Genomic DNA, 19,661 nt, shown 5'->3' with positions numbered 1-19,661 from the left:
GATGAATGGTGCCATACTAAAGTTGCTTTAATCTAAGAATCTGAAATATGATATGAAGTACCTTTTAAAACTGCATAACCCACTCATCCTATAACCTATGTGGTCCAGACTCTAGGTGTTTGCTATATTGGCAACATCATCATTAATGGAAGCAGAGTAACTGTGTTATTCAATAGTCGAAGCTATGTTGCCTTTACATTAAACTAGTGTGACAAATCAAGATTAAAAAAGAACATAACCTACATGGAGGCCAGAATCTGTGCCCTGCAACTGTTGAGCAGTAGGTGCTGTTGTCACGGCCATTCAGAGTGCCATCAGCAGCAGGGGGATTGCAGAATAAGAATTTGAGTAGAGAAGGGAGAATTCAAACATACCTGCTTAATGTATTGACAAAAACAAATTTCCTATTACTAGCACTGGCACTATATTGATAGTTGATCTAGTGCATTGACTGTTTAAGTTACATATTTCATACATTTAAATATAGGAAAGGTTTATTGTTAAACTACATTGTGCAAATGCATTTTGCTATGTTTACTATAGTGTATGTGTACTGCAGGCTACTGCCCCAGTCACAATATGGCAGTAATATCAAGGTTGCAGTGACTTATTTGTAAGACAAAGCCATGGAATGTCCTTGCTGGTGGGGGAACCTTTCCACTCCCTCCACAATGAAATAATCAGTGGTAGATGTCAGTTCATATTTTATTGATGCTTTTTTATTTAATCCCATGCTTTAGGTTATAAATGCATAACTATTTTAACCACTTCTCATAAAATCAAATATTGTGTACCAATGATTTTACTTTTCATGTACCTTAGCATTCTTCCACATCAAATGAGCTCTTGCATACTTCAGTTGCTGTGTGTAGTGCACATACTACTGCCATGTATCCAGCTCTTTGGGAAGAAACATATCTACTGTCTAAGAACCTAACACCTTCACCAACAATTCAGGACAGAAGAATATTGTATCCCAGTGTTTTTCTAACTCATCTGTAGTTAGATGACTTCTTAAAACAAGAAATGTGCACTGCCTAACCTCCCACTCTATTTCCTCTCTCTGGTGAGGGAGGGTGGCTGTACTTTAAGAATTACTGCTATAGCCTGGTGAAATGCCAGAGGAAGTGCAGGTAGAATGTACTCAGATTGCAATTGGGCCAGATCTGCTAGGGTTAATGTGCTACCTCCTATGCAAAATGCTATTGTTCAAAAGGTCACTGCTGCTTAAAGCCTTGAGTTCATCTTATCCAAAGGACAGCTCTTCCAGTACCACAGGGCTCCCTAATAGGAGATTGAGGCAGTCATTCAAGAATGACACAGAGAAGAGCTGGCACTGGACCATTTTCTGTAGCTCCAGTCCCTTTATTCTACAGGTTGGGCTGTGTTCAAAAGCATTTCTGAAGCAGTTTCAGGTAATGCAGTTTTGCCAGCCTGTGTACAACTTCTTTCCTTTAAACTAATTAAACTGCTCATGCCAAAGGCTGTGCCTACCCTAGACTTTTCATTTCAACTTCCCCACTCTGGAGGAGGAAATTTCATTCTTATCCAGCAGTCCTGCTCCACCAGCTGTGGCAGCCCAGGTGGGCTATTGACTAGCTGCCAGCATTTTAACACTATCTAGAACAGGCCTGCACAACATGCGGCCCATGTGGGCTCACTGTGTGGCCCGCGGGGGGTGAGTAGGCAAGCCACGGGTGAGGGAGGGGGGCTGAGGAGGCAAGCAAGCAGGCAGTGGCGAGGGGGCAGGTGAGCCAGCGATGGGGGAGGGGAGCTGAGGAGGCGAGTGGTGAGTCAGTAGTTGACCTGTTCTACTGATCTGGTCTGGCTCCCATCCCCTCTCCAAGGGTTGCAGCTGTCTGGAGGTGCCTGCCTTCCACGACTTCCTCATTCACACCTCATTCATTCAACAGGGCAATTGATTACAAAGTGGGGGGAAGATCTTATTCTACTTCTAGCAAAAAGACAGTTTTCTTTTACCTTAATTATACTACATTAGGGGCCCGCTATAACACATTACCAAGGTTCAATACCGCTGTTTCGGTGGGGCGATGCTGTGGGGGGGGGTTGTTTTGGGGGGGCTGGGCGGTGCTGGGGGGGTTTCGGCAGCACTGGAGGTGTTTCCACGAGGCGGGCGGCACTGGGTGTGTGTGTTGTGTTTCAGGGGGGCTGGGTGGCGCTGGGGGGGGGTGTTCAGCGGGGCTGGGGTGTTTCGGCCCTCAGCTGTTTTCTCTGGAGTAATATGGCCCTCGCCGCTTTACGAGTTGAACAATTGGTCCTTAAAACGTGAGTGGCTAGTCTATACAAGTGTGTGTCTCTCTTCCCCCATCCACACCCTCCGTAACATTTTTAAGTAGTGTAGACAAGGCCTTGTCTATCCAGGTGCCGATCCAGCCCCATTGTGCCCAGCCCAGGTGTCGGGGAGTCATTAATTACCTACACTGTAGGGACTATGCTGACAGCAGAGTTGAGCGCTAAGGCTTGCCCTGGTGACCTCACAAAGGCTCCCTGGGTGACTGGGTGGTTGTAATCCCCTGGACCTCGCAGTGCTGTTTGGGGCTAGATGAGAAGCAAGAGATTGAGGAGAAGCTCGAGAGCAGAGGCGGCCGGGAAGCTCGGGCGTGCGGCCGCAGGGAAGTGGACTAGCTGTGCTATGTAGTTCACTTAGTACCGTTCTCACCTGCTGCAGCGAATCCGGCTTCCGGCTGGGGCTAGCCCTGTCCCTGGAGCTTATAGGAACTTTCTCCGAAACACGCCCTTGGAGGGGCTGCTATTAAAGCGGCTCTCGGCCCCAGAGCTTCTGCTGGGGGGGAGAGACAGCGGCTCTAGCTCCAGCCCGCCGCAAGGATGTCGCCTCCCGTGACTCCGCCCACCAAGAAGTGCATCTGCCAGCTGTGCTCCTGCGGGTATGTAAGAGAGCCGGCCGGACTGGCAGCTTCAGGGCAGGACCCTGCTGTGCTGCTGCCATAGGAGCCCGTGGGCATTTAGCCGCTCTTATCTAGGAGTAGTATCGCCCCCCCCCCCAAATCAGAGGGTCTCTAGGATGGATTTTGCTTAGATGTTAAATTCCACTGGGCCTGGGGCACGTGTGACTGCAACTGGTAGGTAGTGCCCCAGTTGCTAAGACTTCACGAGGGGGGATGAGTAAAGGGAAGAGGGCGAGAGAGAGGAGTTTGAGTGGATTTAAATCTTTTCTGAAATAGTCTTATTAAAATATACAGGGATGTAACTTTTCTGTGTTGTATCTATCTGCGACTGTATCACTCCATTATTTGTAGCTTGTTTTGTTTTCTATTTATTGTAAAATCTTCATTCTAACTGTTCATTATTTATTTCTAAACTTTCTTGTAGGTAATTGAAATGTGCCCCCAATAAGAGAGCTTTAAATTTCTTGGCTAGAGCCATTCTGGGGGACTGGTATCATTGTTACAAGTCTTTGCTTTCCTGTAGTGAAAAACGATAGTGCTTCTAAATGTGTTTATTCCACAGGGTATGCAGGGTGAGAACGGTAGAAATGGAGCAGACATCTAAATATAACACTGTTCATTCCTCACTTTTTAAATTTCAGTTCTCCAGTGGCTGCTTGTTCACAGCAGTGGTCCAGAAATAACCAGATCTCCTTTTTCATAGGATCCATCCTCCCAAATCTGCAGAGGAAAGAATAAGATTATCAATCAAAACACTCTTTCTGGTTGCAGCTCAATTCCGATAGTCACCATAGATTTAAGACTATAAAACACATCTAACTTCCCCTCAAGGCAAAGGAAAGCTCTGAATAATAAATGAGGGGAAATAAAAATACTATAGTTCATAAATTTATGTGAAAGTTATCCTGAGATTATTCTATGTTCCAACTTGCTTGGGCTTGTTAGTGAAAAGAATTCTGCTAACACACTTTTGTATTTCAACTATGACAATAGATACATTTTTGCAAAATGTCTTTCTTTATTGTTCTCGCTTATGGTCTGTCTAATGTCTGTCAACAATTTAAATTATATTATGTTAATTATTTTTTTCATTTTATATTTATATTACGGTAGAAACTAAAAGGTCACAACCAGGTTGGGCCCCATTGTGCTAGGCCAGGGGTCGGCAACCTTTCAGAAGTGGTGTGCCGAGTCTTCATTTATTCACTCTGATTTAAGGTTTCGCGTGCCGGTAATACATTTTAACGTTTTTAGAAGGTCTCTTTCTATAAGTCTATAATATATAACTAAACTATTGTTGTATGTAAAGTAAATAAGGTTTTTAAAATGTTTAAGAAGCTTCATTTAAAATTAAATTAAAATGCAGAGCCCCCCCGGACTGGTGGCCAGGACCCGGGCAGTGTGAGTGCCACTGAAAATCAGCTTGTGTGCTGTCTTTGGCACGCGTGCCATAGGTTGCCTACCCCATGCCAGGTGCTGTACAAACATAATAAATGACCATCTCTGTTCTTAAGAATATAAAATCTAATATAATTGTATTAATCTAATCTACCTGTCCAAGTACTTGTATCAAACTCATTGTAATATATGAGCATCTGTGTTCATTCCTTTCATCTTTCTAGCTCTTTTTTTTTTTTAATTTTATTTTATATATTTTTTTTATCTATGTTGATAACTCCACATTTGGCTCTGTCTGGGAAATGTAACTGAGACTTCAAGCAATGGTGTAGCTCTCAGACTGACATTGTACTTGGGATGTGGTGATGGAGCTAAGTTTCTAGCTTTATGGACTGGATCCACCAAGATGTTGTGCATTTTGTCCCCAACAGAGCAAAGTACTTGAGCGCACAGTTATCTTCAAGCATGTGACTAATCTCATTGAAGTCAATGGAACTACTCACATGCTTTAAGTTAAGCATGTGGGTGTCTTGCTGGATTCGGGCCTATTTTGGCAAAATCTTTGCCATGGTCTTTGGTACATTTATCTTTTGATGGCAATGAGCTAAGAGTGTTGAACATCCGAAGATGTTTCCACCTGAGTTGTGAAGCTCAGGTATGAGATTAAGGCTGTATATTTGGCTCTGAGGGTGAAATGGCTGTTCACTTCTGGAACCCTTTTACCGCTTGCTGACTTGTGGAGTTGTCAGTGCTGTAGGCAGTTACTTGCCCGCCCCTCAGTTTAATGAGGTGTGCAGCAATCTTGTTTTAGCTAAACTAATGTAAAGTGTTTTTATAATTATGCAAATTACTATTGGCATTTACCCAGTAATAAGCAATGTTCTCACTTACTGAGGATTGCGGTGACTTTTGTCCCTAATGGCCAATAAGAGTTTAAAAGTCAGTCTTGCTGTATCTTTTTCAGAATTAAAATTGAACCCGAAACAATGCACTCTGCTCCTCTTGGGCAAAGACTGCCTCATGTTGCTTAACTGAACAATTTAAAGAGGTGGCATGGGTAAGCCCCCAAAAGATTCTTGCCAAGATGTTGGCTGGTGGATATAGATAGTGTTGCACACACCTTTGTGCATCTTACTCTGAAAATCAGACCATTAGTGTCCAAAGCTATATCCCACTGCAGAACTGTCATGACTATGTCACAGCCCAGATTTGCCCACCTTTAGCATGCTGGTGTAAAAAGGACCATTTTATTTACCTCTCATAGTTTCCCCCAAACATCAGAAAGCTGTTCTTACATTCCCTCCTCACCAAAGGGGATAAGCATTGTCACCAGCTCTCACAATGAGCTGGTGCAGACCGATAGCAGCAAACATGGACACCAGTGAAGTCTTCTGGGCTGCTGCCTCCCACTGAGACGAGGAGTGAGGGCTGCTTCTCTTCTTCCTGGAGACAGCAAGGGGTGAACCAACCCCTTTTCTTTCTGAGGAGGTCTTGTGAGGAGATCTTCCTCTGTGCTCCTCAGAGGAGTGATGCCTGTCACTGCTCACAGCCACAGAGGCAGGAGCAGGCAGCACCCTGGAGATTAAAGCCATTGTTGGGACACTTTTCATAGAGGACTCTCAAAATTTAAACTTTTTGGGGGGGGGAGGGGGCAACATCACACCTGATCCCCCTTGTACAGAACAAAAACTAACCCAGAAAAAGCTAAAACTTCCTAAAAGCGCCATACTAACCACTATGGTAAATACCTCATCTAAATCAGTAATTAACCATTTACAAAACTGTAATAAAATTTGCATTTGGAAAAAAGAGTGGACACTGCTATCTGGCTCCATCTCACAGCCAGGAGTGGTTAAAAGGAACTGAGGGTCAGTTGATTGCTCTGCCCCCTTGCTACCCTCAAAGGGCTAAGGGCTCTGTGTCATCAGGGGAGCAGGTGCTACCAGTGGGCACTGCTGGCTCTCCGGTGGTGCATGCGCACCGGAAGTGGAACGCATGTAAACAAGTACTCAAAGCAGAAAAGGTGGCTACTGTGTCCTTAAGAATGATTATAAGGAGAACACAAATAGAGTTGTATTCTGTCTTCATTCCTCATCCAGAACTTCCATTAATGCCAATGGGATTTGTGCATGCAGTTTGAGGGAAGTATATGGCCCTTAAGGGAAACAAGTTATACATACTTCTGCACTGTCTTGTTACAGTGCTCATCTGGACACAGGGAAGATATGATTTTTCTTTAACCAGCAGGGGGAGTCAAAGGACATTTTTGAAGCTCTAAGAAGCTATGTTCAATTTTGTTAGCACTTTCAGAGGGTAAGAAAGGAATCTCATTTGATCTAGTTCTAGTATAATGAGTGAATTGCTGGGATGTTGATCCCATTTGGCTTCCCCATATTTTCTAAAAATTGTAATGATGCTCAGCACTCATCTAACACATTGTATCTGGGAATCCTACCCAAACATCTGCTAATTAATTATAAATAGTATTTATGAATGGTTTTAGATCTAGGGTATATCTTTTATTCCTTTAGGGGCAAACCCAGACCCCCCCCCCCCAATGAGTTCATGAGATCTGAAAAAATGGTGGAATGGCATAGATTCTGTTGCCTGGAGCATGTGGGAGATGATGCTGGGGTTCTGTCAGGGTCTGTGTGCCATGGATCAGTGCTCCATGTTGGTTCTCTGTGCAGTACCACAGTGAGGAGGGGGTTTGGGGAAGGGAGCATGGTCAGTGAGTTCACAGCTATGTGGATTGTGATAGGGCCCACACTGCATCAGGGCAGGGAGTAGAGAAATACTGGGCTAGGGAGGCATCGTCCCTCGGTGGAAGGCTTGCTCTCTGTGGAGGAACAGTTTAAAAGAACACTGGTAGCCCAGGAGAAGGGAGGAATTAGCTCTATATGGCACAAAAAAGCAAGACTGATGCTGAGCGCTGTGCAGGGAGTGGCAATGGCTTTGTGAAGCCTGCTCTAGCAGCAGGGACTTGGGTCCCCGCGCCATTCGGAGTCGAAGGCCCTGAGAGAGAGAGAGGGACCGACTGAATTGGATGCTAAGAAACTGAGGAGAGCCTACTAAGCCTGTGGCCATGTGCCAAACTGAGGCACTCCAGACTAGTAGGAAGTCACCTAGGGGAAACATAATTTTGGGGTAGCTCAGCGACTGAGCTGGACACTTTGAGAGACCCTTAAGGCCCTGGGGTCAGGGCCCAGTGGAGTGGTTGGGCCTGGGTCCCCCTACCTTGCTTTCCCCCATTGCCCCCAAGCTCCTTTGGTCCCTCAGAGCTTGGTTACTACAATCAGAGCACCAGGGGGTGAATGAGGCTGCAGCTGGGGTCCCCTCTGGATGCCTAGAGTGGCAGAAACAGTAAGGCCATGAGCTGACCACTAGGCCAGCTGGCCACCAGACCTTCCTTCTACTGGATCCACTGGCAAAAATACCGCCTGTAAGGAGGGCTTAGGGACGAGCTGCTGTGGATCAGCCAGCTTGATGCTCTGTGACCTGAATGAAAAGTTCTGTTTTCCTTCTCCCTTGAGTATCTTGTGCAAAAACTATTTACTCTCATGAGAGCAACATTTGGCCCTTAATAATTACATTTGCCAAATTCAATAGAGTGAAGCCTTCTTATCTGGTCACTCAAAGGATGAACAAAACTCAATGGAGGTAATCTTCTAATAGACTGGAGCAGAATTTTGTTCACTACATTTGGGAATATGTTAAAGGGGTCTCCTAAGGCTGGAGGTTGCCTAACAATGACCCTCTGCTTTCACTGAATGCCTTACGGGGACAATGGGCCAAATTCATCTCTGGTGTAACCCTAGTGTGTTTTCACAGGGAGGAATTTGGCCAACAAAACTAACACTGCTTAACTATACATGACAGTAAGTGGGAATTCTTGACCTGTTGGCTTAAATCCAGTGCGGTATGATAGTGTCTGATGCACCCTACCCCAAGGGCAAGGATGCCTGAGATAGGATGGACTCAGTGGTATGATTGGATGTATTCTACCTCCCACTGCCATGATTATACTTCTGATAAAGACTAGCAAGCCCCGACGTCTTCATTTCAGTCTCCCACGGGGGCAGGCGTTAGTATTCCTTCAGTAAAATGGATTTATTTCAAAAAGTATTTTAAATGTCTGCAAAGTATCGGTTTGTAGGTCTTCTCTTTTCATTTTAGAGGGTGAGTGAGCGTGAGTAGGAAGATGGTCCTTCTGGGTATGTCTACACAGTAATTAAAAACCCATGGCTGGCCCATGCCAGCTGACTTGGGCTCACGGGGCTCAAGTTAAGGGGCTGTTTAATTGCAGTGTAGGCATTTGGGCTGCAGCTCTGAGACCCTCCCACTGCCTTATACAGCCCCTTAACTCCTACCCTATGAGCCCGGAATTGGAGAAACTTTTGCTTCTTCCCACCCCTACAAGGAAGTCTGGATGTTAGTTGTCTTGCAATTTAACTTCACTCCTACCACTTGAGCATGAACTGAGATGCTTCTTTTAAGCCCCTGCACATCCACGTACCTAGAGTGAGTGAACATTCTGGCCCCTCCCTGCTGCTAGTGCAGGAAGTGAAGGATGGAAGAAAGGTCCTGAGCTCAGACCCTTTGCATGGCAGTATGTTCCCTGCCACTAAACCACCAATCCAGATGTTTCCATTCTTTGTTTATTTTATTTTCTAAGCTGGGAAGGAATCCTGAGCAGTTGGATGGCTGTGTCAGTGTCATCTTCATGTTAATCGTTTGCTCTTGAGACTGTGTGCACCCAGTCTCAGCTGCCTTCTTCTATTAGGGAACTAACCTTTTTGTCCTTTTTTCCTTTTCTATTTAAAAAAATAAATCCTTTTCACCTAGGAGGTGTATGTGTGCTTTGGTTAGGGGGTCCAATGGGATCCTTGTTTGCAGGCCTGAGTGCGTTTTTGGCTTGATAGATAAACCGTGTCCTAAAGCTAGAGGCAATACTTGCCCCGAGGACGCTGCCGTTAGTTATAGAGAGAATTGAGCAACTCCAGGGCGGGTGCTGGTAGGGACAGGATTTTAAAGGGTCATGACACATTGCTGAGGAGGGAAGAACGTGAAACCTACGATCTCTGAAGAATTACTCTTGTATTTTGCATCAAAGCCAGGGACCGGATGCATATTTTCTATCTCGGATACAACACTGAACAATTAACACCTGCAGGTGAATATGAAAAATGATCAGTAAGTTTAGCATTTATGGATCAAAAAATGAAGGGAAGTCACATGGGTAAATCATGCTGTGCAGGGAGGATGAAATTTGTGTGCATTACAATGAGTAACTTGTCTCAGGTGGCTCCCCCTTTTGACTTAGGGCGGTGTGGTGCTCATCCGCACAGACCGCACATCAAGGAAGATGGGCATACGTCGTCTGCATTTGCAGTTGGGCCAATGCCATAAAGCATGGGGAGAAGGTGTGATCAGAGGCTGGTTCAGCATGAAAGGCCGAGGAGTAAAGGCTCAGGAAGGTGTGTGCGTGGGGGGAAATAGGTTCACTCATCTGTGTGTAGTATATCACTTGGGTGGAGTTGCCATGGGTTACAGCTGTGCTGTGTGTGGCCTGGTGTGAGTTCTGCCTACCCAGCTGCAGTGCTTGTGTACGTGCAGCTAGGATAACTGCGGACTATGCCTGGCACTGGCTGACACCTTGTTTTAAGAGTGCTGCTGCCTGCACTGCTTCCGTGTGATCTGAAAGCCCCTTATGTACTGCAGCTCACTCGGCCATGTGCTTTCATGATCACCCAGATGCTGTCCTCCTCCCTATGCCCTTCCCCCAGTCACTCGTAAACGGCTCTACAATCCAAGTACCCTCAAATGTCAATGGCTGACAGCATTTAGGAGCGATCTGGTTGCCTTGAGCCATGGTTCATAACCTTGACGCCCCAGTCTGTGGGAAGCTGTTTAGCTGTCTGTGTCTGGAGCAATGTGTGTGGGCTCACAGCTGGGGAACTCCCTGTAATTGGCACAGAGCAGAGAGACACACACATCGCCCACAGTTAGTACATCTGTGTCTTTTTATTTTGGGTATATTAACACTTCTGCATAGCATTTCACATCTGGTGGTGCTTTTCCACGGTACTGACAGTGGTTTCTGATCATTTACACACAATCACACCAGCTGTCAATCTGGTTCATGATTGCCTTAATCACTGATTTACCTACTGTGTGGCTATTCAACCATCCCATCCAGCTGCACGCATTTCAGCAGTTAACATTACAGATGTCATGCCGTGATATCTGCGAGAAGTTGGGTTTGGGTTACATGTACAATGCTGCACACAGCCAGCGGCACCATAACACTATTGTGCAAATGATTTGTGTTTGTGGCAAGTCGCTTACTGTGTGCAACACAACATTGCCTAGCCAATAGGCAATATTTATGTTATTTATAATTAAGCACTGACAAAGTGTTTGATTCTGTACAAGAGGCAAATAGACAGAGTTCTTGTCCCAAACATCTTGTAGTCCAAAATGTAGACAAAGATCTAACAAACAAACAACCTCCCCTAAACAACAACAAAAAAACAACCCACGGCAAACAAAACAAACAAGCAAGCACACACCAAAAGAAACCCTGCTGGGTGACCCAGAGGATGGATGTATTTTTAAAAAGTGGAAATCAGGATGATCTAGTGTTTGTGGGTCTCATGGAAAATATTTGAATAAAGAGAGGGAGGGAACCTGGCACCCTGGACTAGAGAGGTTGTTTCAGGCATAAGGGATGGCACGAAGAGGAGAGTGGGAGAAAGAAACAAAGGAAGAGGAGGGATTGGCATCACTGCTGAAGTGGGTGAAGTAGGACATAAGGGACAAGAGCATAGATGTATGCAGGAGCAATGCTGTGCAGAACATAGCCTTCAATGTGACAAGGCACATAAGGGACAACTTACCTGGTACTTTGACATGGCCTGGAGCAGGATGTGCTGTAGCACTTACACCTCCATGGACACTCTTTCCACATTTTCCCCCTACCGGCTCTCTTATGTAATGCACAACCATGTTTAGGATCTAGGTCAGCTTGTGGTAATGGAAAGAATGCTTGACAGTAACACATCAAGGGGTCTTGCTCTGATTTGCAGTATTGGGTGCTGTAGAATTCAGGTGAGGGCATACTCCATTTGTAGATCATGTATAAGATCCCAATACCAATATGCATAGCCTTACACAGAAGTTGCATTGCCTTCAGTTCAGGTTCATTCTTTTCAAAGGCTAGACTGCAGGGGGGAAAAGGTGGTACTTTTCCAAACTTTGTCCACAAAATAAGCTCCACCCATTTAAATTGTCAAAACAAGACTCTATTCATAGTAGATCCTGCAGATGTTCAAAACATGATTGTGCAGCTCTGTGAGCTCAGCTGGGCTCCTTTGCTCCCTCGTAGTGGGGCTTGTATATGCCCAGGGCATTGCTAGACTCCTTGAGCTTGGCTCTTTCTTGACTGGGGGAAAAATTAATGGTGGGTGTATTGTTCCATGCCCTCTGCAGATTCACATAGACCTCTCTGCATTGGTTACACTGCCTACACAGTTTTGAGATTTTCTTCACAAACCGCTTTTTTCTGTCTTTAAAAGTTGAGATGCTGAAGAATAAGATAGCAGCTTCAGAGCGGTGCTAGCAAGATACATTGGCATACGCTGGCTGTTACTCAGTTGTTGTTGTTTTAATGATATTGTAGCCAAAATTGTTGTCAGTGGGTGCTCAGCCCCTTTGCGCATCAGGCCATTTACACCTCTACCCCGATATAACATGGCCCGATATAACATGAATTTGGATATAACGCGGTAAAGCAGCGCTCCAGGGGGAGGGGGGGTGCGCACGCCGGCGGATCAAAGCAAGTTCGATATAACACGGTTTCACCTATAACGCAGTAATATATATATATATATATTTTTTTTTTGGCTCCCGAGGACAGCGTTATATCGGGGTAGAGGTGTATTTAGATCTCTAGTAAGAATTTAGGAATCTAAATTCAGGCTTCCTTTTCCTTTTGGAAAATCTTGGCCTATAATGTTATGATGGCATTTTGGTACTTAATTCAGTTGTTGCAGTTAGTGAGGTATGAACAATCAGACAACACTGTATATTTTGATCAGCCTAGCTTTGCATATTTAGGCATCTATAATAAAAAACACTTCTTTTTTTAACAAGCTGCATGTCACCACTCTGTCACTTGCAAGAGAATTCTTCCAATGCTGAATACCAAGTCCAAAAATATTGCTAATAATTCTTCTCCTGACATTCTCTTATACCAACTCCAGACATTCAGCGCAGTGATACATTGCCAGAAGCTGGAGACAGTAACGCTAGGATGCTGAGTGATTTCATTCCCCTGTGAAAGGGGAACTTTCCAGATTCCTCTTGCCAGTTCTTTCTCTCTCCTCTAGCAAACCTTGCCAGCTGGAGTGTGCAGTTTTTAATATTTATTTTTAGATTTTTCTTGATCCGTGCATGGAGCATTTACTCTTTTGCAGTGAGAGCTGGTATGGGACAGGGGCACCAGAATGGGGGGGAGGACCAGGGGCCAGGGCCCCATTACTTTTTACCTGCCTTAAGGGCGAGGAGATGGAGAAGAATGAACAGGGGAAGGGGCAGGGTGGGGCCAAGTTCTGGCAACCAGTGCCCCCCCCCCACTTCTAGGGAGCTTCCAGTGCTCTTGGGATGGGAACCATGAGGCTGAGAAACCTGCTTGAAGTTTAGATAAGCATCTCAGTGTTCAGACTCTTCACCAAACTTTTTCTGAATTGGGATAAGTTGAAATTTCAAAACTTATTGAGGAACAGAAATTCTGATTTTTTTTGTTTGTTTTCTTTTCTGAAACATTGAAACAATCCTTTTACAAATGTTTTTATGTCAAAACATTGTAATTCTATGTGGGTGTATATATAATATATTAACACTGAATTCAAAGTTAATTTTTAAACACTATCATTTTGGTGCAGCTTCGAAACTCAGAACAAAATGCAACCAGCAAGTTGAAATAAAACAAAGTTGAAATATTGCTGAAATTGACACATTCCACAAAACATTTCAGACAGTATTTTCCAACAGAAAACTGTTCTGTTAAAAATTTTTTTGAACAGCTTTAGTTATAAGAGGGCTTGGGAATCAGCTGTCTGACAGCTCAGATAACTGCTCTGAGATGCTTTTAGAGGCAGTTTTCAGGAGCTGTAGGTACTGGTACAGATTTCTGAGGCTGCTTAAGTCAGTTAGGAGTTTATGGCCTTCAATTCATTCTCCAGTTCCTTCCTTGGATCTTATCTTTCTCTTTGATAAAGTCTGTGTTTGAATTTTTTCCGGAGATATCAAACTATTGTATTTCCTGTTCCTTGAGGTACCATAATATTCTTAACAGCCATGTGCTGTCACTTATAAGCGCCACAGCTACAACGAGCAGATCATTGAGAGGGGCACACCTAATCCTTTACGACATGACCTGCCAAAGTGCTGTGGCAGACAGTTCTTCATTTTGTACCTTTTGGTACTGTGTGAGATTTAATTGACATTAATCAGTAATGTCTTCACTGTGATCTGTAACAGAAACGTGTATTTTAGCTTGTGTCTCATAGATAGCCCTCACAGAACTTACTTTTTGATCAACGAATTAAGTTCTAATTAGTTAATATTTGTAAAGTGTCTTGAGATCCTTAGACAAAAGGTCCTAAATGATTTCAAATTATTATTATTATTATTATTTGGTGTTCCGTTTGGAAATTTTAAGCATCTAAACTGATGCAGGAGAGCAAATTTCTCATCTCCATTTCTTATCTCCTCTCCCACCTCTACTGAGACAGAGAGCACTCATTTGGTTGGTTCTGCAGATGAGTAGCTGTTTGTTGGAGTTAGGTTTCACATGCCCAAGTCAATTCTTGTCTCCTCTTGTAGAAGGGAATAATCTCTCACAGATTTCTAGCATCCCTGTGTATTCATTGTCTAGTAAAGAGGAACTATGCCCAACTGTCTAGACTAACACAAAGAATGTAAAAGAAACAAGATTTCCTAGCTGGGAAAGTGAAATAATGGACCCGATCCTCAGCTATTGTAAATCAACAGAAACTCTACTGAAATCAATGGAACACCAATTTTCACCAGTTGAAGATTTGGTCTGATTAATTTATACTTTAATTTTCTTAGCCTTGAGTAAAGATAGAATTGAAGAATCCACAGTAAATGGCAGAATATACTTTTGAAAAGTAGCTGATTTATTTGGCTAATTGAGTACAGTACAGTAACTGGTACCTTTTATATTGAATCAGGTTTATAACTCTGAGCATTTCCACCCAAGTTACTTAGTTATGACCTCATTAGAGGAGATGTATACAATAGGAAAATGAGAGCTATGAAAGGAGTCACAACTTCCCTGAGAAATCACTACTGGATGAAAGAGAGAATCATGCCTGGTTTGTGTCTCATGAGGTGTCTCTGCTACAGCACCTCATATACTGCTTGGATACTGTAAAGTATGACACAATGACTAGAGAGTAGGACTATCTAGGTCTAGTCTCTAGACTATGGTTCAGTCACCATAAAGACCCATAGTTGTTTTTAGCATTGTAACTGTGTTGGTCCCAGGATACGAGACAGACAAGGTAAGTGAGGCAATATCACTTATTGGACCAACTTTTGTTCCACCAACTGACGCTGATCCAATAAACTATATTATCTCACCCACCTTGTGTGTCTCATAAAGTTTCATGCATTCTTTAGCATCCTGACTTCTTCTAACCAGAAGATGGCAGCATTCTACTAACCAACCATGTGCTGTAACTCCAGCCAGCGACTTTGTGTCATGCCTGTGTTATCCTTTGGCATATAAGAGAAGGAACAAATAATTCTAATCAGTCATATTTCTGTCACATAGTGTTGTTGTGTGATGGATGGATATGGTGTTAAATACATCGAGCTGAATAGCTTGTCACAGCTCAACAGTTCACAGCAAGAAAGAGGAAATTGCAAAGAATCAGGTTTCAAAGAGTTCAGTAGGTTTAGAGATTTATAAATCTCTCTGCATCACATAGCTTTAAATGGCACAGACTTTTAAACATAGACTTACTCAATTCAGACACAAAAATGTGCATTGTGCAAACTGATAGAGGGACTGCCATTTACTATATGTATGTACAGTGACTAGCACAATGGGGTCCTCACATGGTAAAGGTCCCTAGGCACTTCACAAGACAATAAAGAAATAATATAAACAGATTCAAATGGTTTATTAGGCTCTTTGTGGCCAATCCTTAGACTGATTGATTAGTATTAAAAGGGGGGGGGGGAAGTTAAAATTCTTCTAAGACATATATAATAGATTTTTGAAGTCCAGAAGGGACCATTGGATCATCTATTCTGGCCTCCTGGCGAACCCAGGCTGTAGAATTTCACCCAGTGATTTCTGTATCAAGCTTAGAACTTTTGATTAAGCTAGAAAGTCTTTTAAACTCTTGATTGAATGACCCCAAATGATGGGGAATCCACCACATCCCTTGATATGTTGTTCCAGTGGTTAGTTACCCTTGCTGGTAAAAATGTGTGCCAATTTCCACTTTGATTTTTGTCTAGCTTCAATTTCCAGTCACTGCATCTCAGACCTGTGTCTGTTAAATTAAAGAGCCCTCTGCTATTAGAAATCTCTGTGGATTACTTGTAGACTGTGCTCAAGTCCCCTCCCTAACCTTCTCATAACCATTTCCTGTTGGCAATTTTGGAACCTTACTAACTTTTCAAATTACCTCAAGGGGGAGAGTTTCTAAAGCACCAAGGGATTTAGGCACCTAAACCCCACTGACTTTCAATTGGATGTGTTCCTAAAACATTTAGTTGCTTTAGAAAATCTCCCCTTTAGCCTGTATATCTATGGACATCAAAGGCAGACATAGGCCTATTCAGGCACACATTTGTCCTTTTCATGTCACATGAACCCACCTGATGTGCCAGCCAGAACAGCATGCATAGTCTGCTGTCCATACTCCCATCTGATTGGTGCCACTGGGCCTCAACAAAGCCATCATTCTCTACGGGCCTGATCCAAAGCCCTTTGCAGTAATGGAAAGACTCCCTTTGATTTCAATAGGCTCTGGATCAGGCCCTAAGTGTCCCCTCCTGCTTTCTATTTGGAAAGCTCCACCATGTGGCCTCCTGATGCATGTAATAGGATCAAGAGAGGTTTCAGAGCTTCATAAAAGAGAAAGGTGTTCTAACAGCCTGAGCAGGGGTTACAAGAAGACAGTCATGGTCACTGGGTTTCCTGACTAGGGACATCCAGCCACAGTTGTGGGAGAGAGGCCCTGCACTTGTATTGGAGAGAACCTCACCAAAGTTAGGGTCTGCGCTAGGCACTGTACATGTCATGGGACAGTAAGGAGTGTGGCACAGGGTTGAGTGTCACATGGAGCCATCATGTGGACCCTGTAGGCATCTAACAAGCAGTAGGCTAGAGAGAGAAACATGGAGACAAACAGAATTTAGGGCGTTCCTCTGAATAAGATCCTGAATCCAGCTTCATCCAGCATGTTGCTGTTTTATGCTGGGTTTTTCCCAGCATAGGGAAAGGAATCAAAGGGGCTGAAAGGAATCAAGCACCCAACTCCCAAGGAATTTTGATGGGATCTGGGCTAGGGTGGCCAGTACTGGCATTCCGGTACTACTTTACCAGAACTACAGGGAATGGCATGGGCATGCCTCCGTGCATAGAGGATGCCGTTTTGAAGAGCACATCACCACAGCCCCGCCAGCCTGACCGTGTGTGAAGTCATGCTGGTGGGCTGGAGCAGCACACTCTTCAAAGTGGCATTCTTCCCGCATGAAACTGGACAAAATCACCTCTGATTTTTTATAGCAATATTGGACTGGGACAAACCCCCATAAAAAAACAGAACTGTCTGGCTTAAAACCAGATGAATGGTCTGCCTAATCTGGGCACCTGACTCCATTAGACTCTTCTGAAAATCCTGGCTTTCATTGTTCCATAAAAGCATTTCACTGAAACCCGAGAGTCCCTGCTCCCTGAAGAATGCTATGACAGACCAAGAGCTAATAGAGCTGCTGCTTAAATCATATTGCATTGGTTATGTATTGCCTTTTAATTCTGGAAAATGTTTGCTTCCATGCTCGGAATTAATTTCCCTGGCAATAAACTTTATTTAGTTAAATACATTGTGTGTTCACTCTGAAACAAAGAGAGAAAATGAAGGCGAGAGGACTGGAGTTGATATTACATGTTACAGGAAGAATTCTTGTTTTAATGAAAAGCCTGTCTAAATATTGATTAAATAAAAGGTGACATTGAACAGTTTTTGCAGATACTGTGCAGTATCTCTGGTGGAAAATTGTCTCTGTGAGCCAAAAAGCAAAAGTTTTTTTTTTTTTTCCCCTGCAGCCTTGAAGTAACCTTTATTGTACTAGCTGTTTTCCATGTTAATCAACGCGGTATGTCAGTGTCTAGATACGTTATGGGTTGTCTCCTTTCTGTATGCTCAAAACAATTACAGATAATTTTGCTGTTGGCAAAATTTCCTCTGAAGAATGTAACCATCTGCATTTTGTTTTACTTCTCGTCTAAGAGAATCCAAAATATTATCAACCATCAGATTTTGGTTTGATAGAACCTTATATCAAGCCCTGGGATTGCAACGTGCGAGGCAAAGGCCCTAGTCCTGCAAGGTGAGCCATACAAGCAGAAGCTCATGGAGTCTCATTGAGGTCATTGGGGCTCTACAGGGGCACAGGAGTCTAGATCAGCTTGCAGGATTGGGCATCAAATCACTGACTGAGACAGAGTTGCTTGGTTAGCTATCTTGCATAAATGCACCAGACTAGCAATAGCATAAGCAGTGTTCATGGCGGCTGTTACTCCTTCCCATGAGTTGATATCTAACCTTCATCTTCAGTAGTGACATACCAGCAGCCATTTTTACAAAGCTATTTGACCTAAAAAATCAACAGTCCCAAAACAAACAATGGGCCTGATTGAAATCCCTTGGAAATCCAGTCCTAAGGAAATCTTTCCAATGATTTCCATGGCTTCCTATGGAAAATGTGGTATGTGATCATGTAATTGAAGACTACCTCATAATGCATATATGCAATGGGGCTGAATTAAGGTGCCACTAACTTTTTTTGAGTGCTTGACTCTGCAACTTTGATGTTCTTTTTTAATATAGTTTTTAAAAAAAATGTAATTATATGTATAATCCTGGGTGAAGTCCTCGAGAGAAGTATTATCTAAGTCAACTTTCAGATCCATAAAGTGAATGCATCATTTGCAGTGATTATAGCTTCTGATGACTATTAGGGAAGAGGTTTAATTAATTCATGATTTGCAATTAATTTAAGATTTGCATCTTCACCCCTAAGGGGAAAGGCTAGTGCACGAATCCCCTCACTACACAATGTATGTGTCTGTGTGTAATAAAGACCCACATTTTCAAAGAGCCTTCAAAAATGTACTTACCTAAAATGTGCCTATTCACCGTTTGCACACTCAAAACCTGCAATTTCAGTATTGGTGCACGTCATTACAAGATATTTGTGCACAGATGATTTTGTCCATCTTTATCTCAGAATTTTTCTCTTTTGGTTAGCCATACAAGCATGGGTATCACTTTATTGCTGTGCTCATAAAACTGTTTCATATAAAGCAGGTGCTTTTGTGTCTTGTTTCTGAATGAAATCAAGTTCAGACCTGACTGCCCTAATTCTCTTGTCTTCCTTTTCCCTTCAAATAGGTGACCCCTAGTTGTAGCAACTCTGATTTCTTTTTTCTCTCCCCTATTACGTCTTTGAATAACTGTTGTCCTTTGCCCTTTGTACAACAATATTCGCACAAAGAAACAACATGGGCATGGTAGGGCCAAAATAACTGTTTTCTCAATAACATGCAAGGCCTATTTCCATATAAATACATGCACTGCAGTTCTGGCTTGTTTCTAGAACACAGTGGGCACCACTAGAGGGTTCACAAACTATTTAAAGGGATACTGTTGTTGTCTTCTGTACACAAGAAGCTTAAAGGAAGGAACAAAACTACCTGGGTGCAATGAGGGCCTAGTAACCCTATTTACTAACTCTAGACAACATACAAGGCCTTCCTACCTATATACACTGCTGCTCTGGCAGGGTTCTCTGATGGCTTCTACCACACAAAAGAGAGGGAAGGCCCTAGAGGGCTCACAGACTATTTAAAGTGCTACCACCTAATTTCTATACCCTACAACTCTCAGAAAAGCTTGTTAATGTTTCCCAGCACATTCCAGGGCCCATATGCTGTGTGTAATTATTTGTGGCCTTGTCCATTACAATTTTTGTCTGCGTTACATGTGAAGAAGTCTATATCTATCA

At 43.4% G+C, this 19,661-nt stretch overlaps 1 protein-coding gene across 1 annotated transcript in view; it reads left to right on the top strand.

Annotated features, from left to right (window-relative positions):
- Nucleotides 1-2,847: 2,847 nt before the first annotated feature.
- The window catches only part of SAXO1 (stabilizer of axonemal microtubules 1), a 57,989-nt gene continuing 41,175 nt past the window's right edge, over nucleotides 2,848-19,661 (top strand). The window contains exon 1 of the mRNA XM_024193142.1: nucleotides 2,848-2,906. Coding sequence (XP_024048910.1) covers nucleotides 2,848-2,906 — 59 coding nt within the window. The remainder of the gene's footprint in view (nucleotides 2,907-19,661) is intronic.

Source organism: Terrapene carolina, unplaced genomic scaffold (genome assembly GCF_002925995.2).
Source record: "Terrapene carolina triunguis isolate 2854851 unplaced genomic scaffold, T_m_triunguis-2.0 Scaffold113, whole genome shotgun sequence".
In the NCBI taxonomy this organism is placed as follows: domain Eukaryota; kingdom Metazoa; phylum Chordata; order Testudines; family Emydidae; genus Terrapene; species Terrapene triunguis.
Note: the sequence above shows the minus strand (reverse complement) of the source record. Positions and strands in the feature narration are given on the sequence as shown.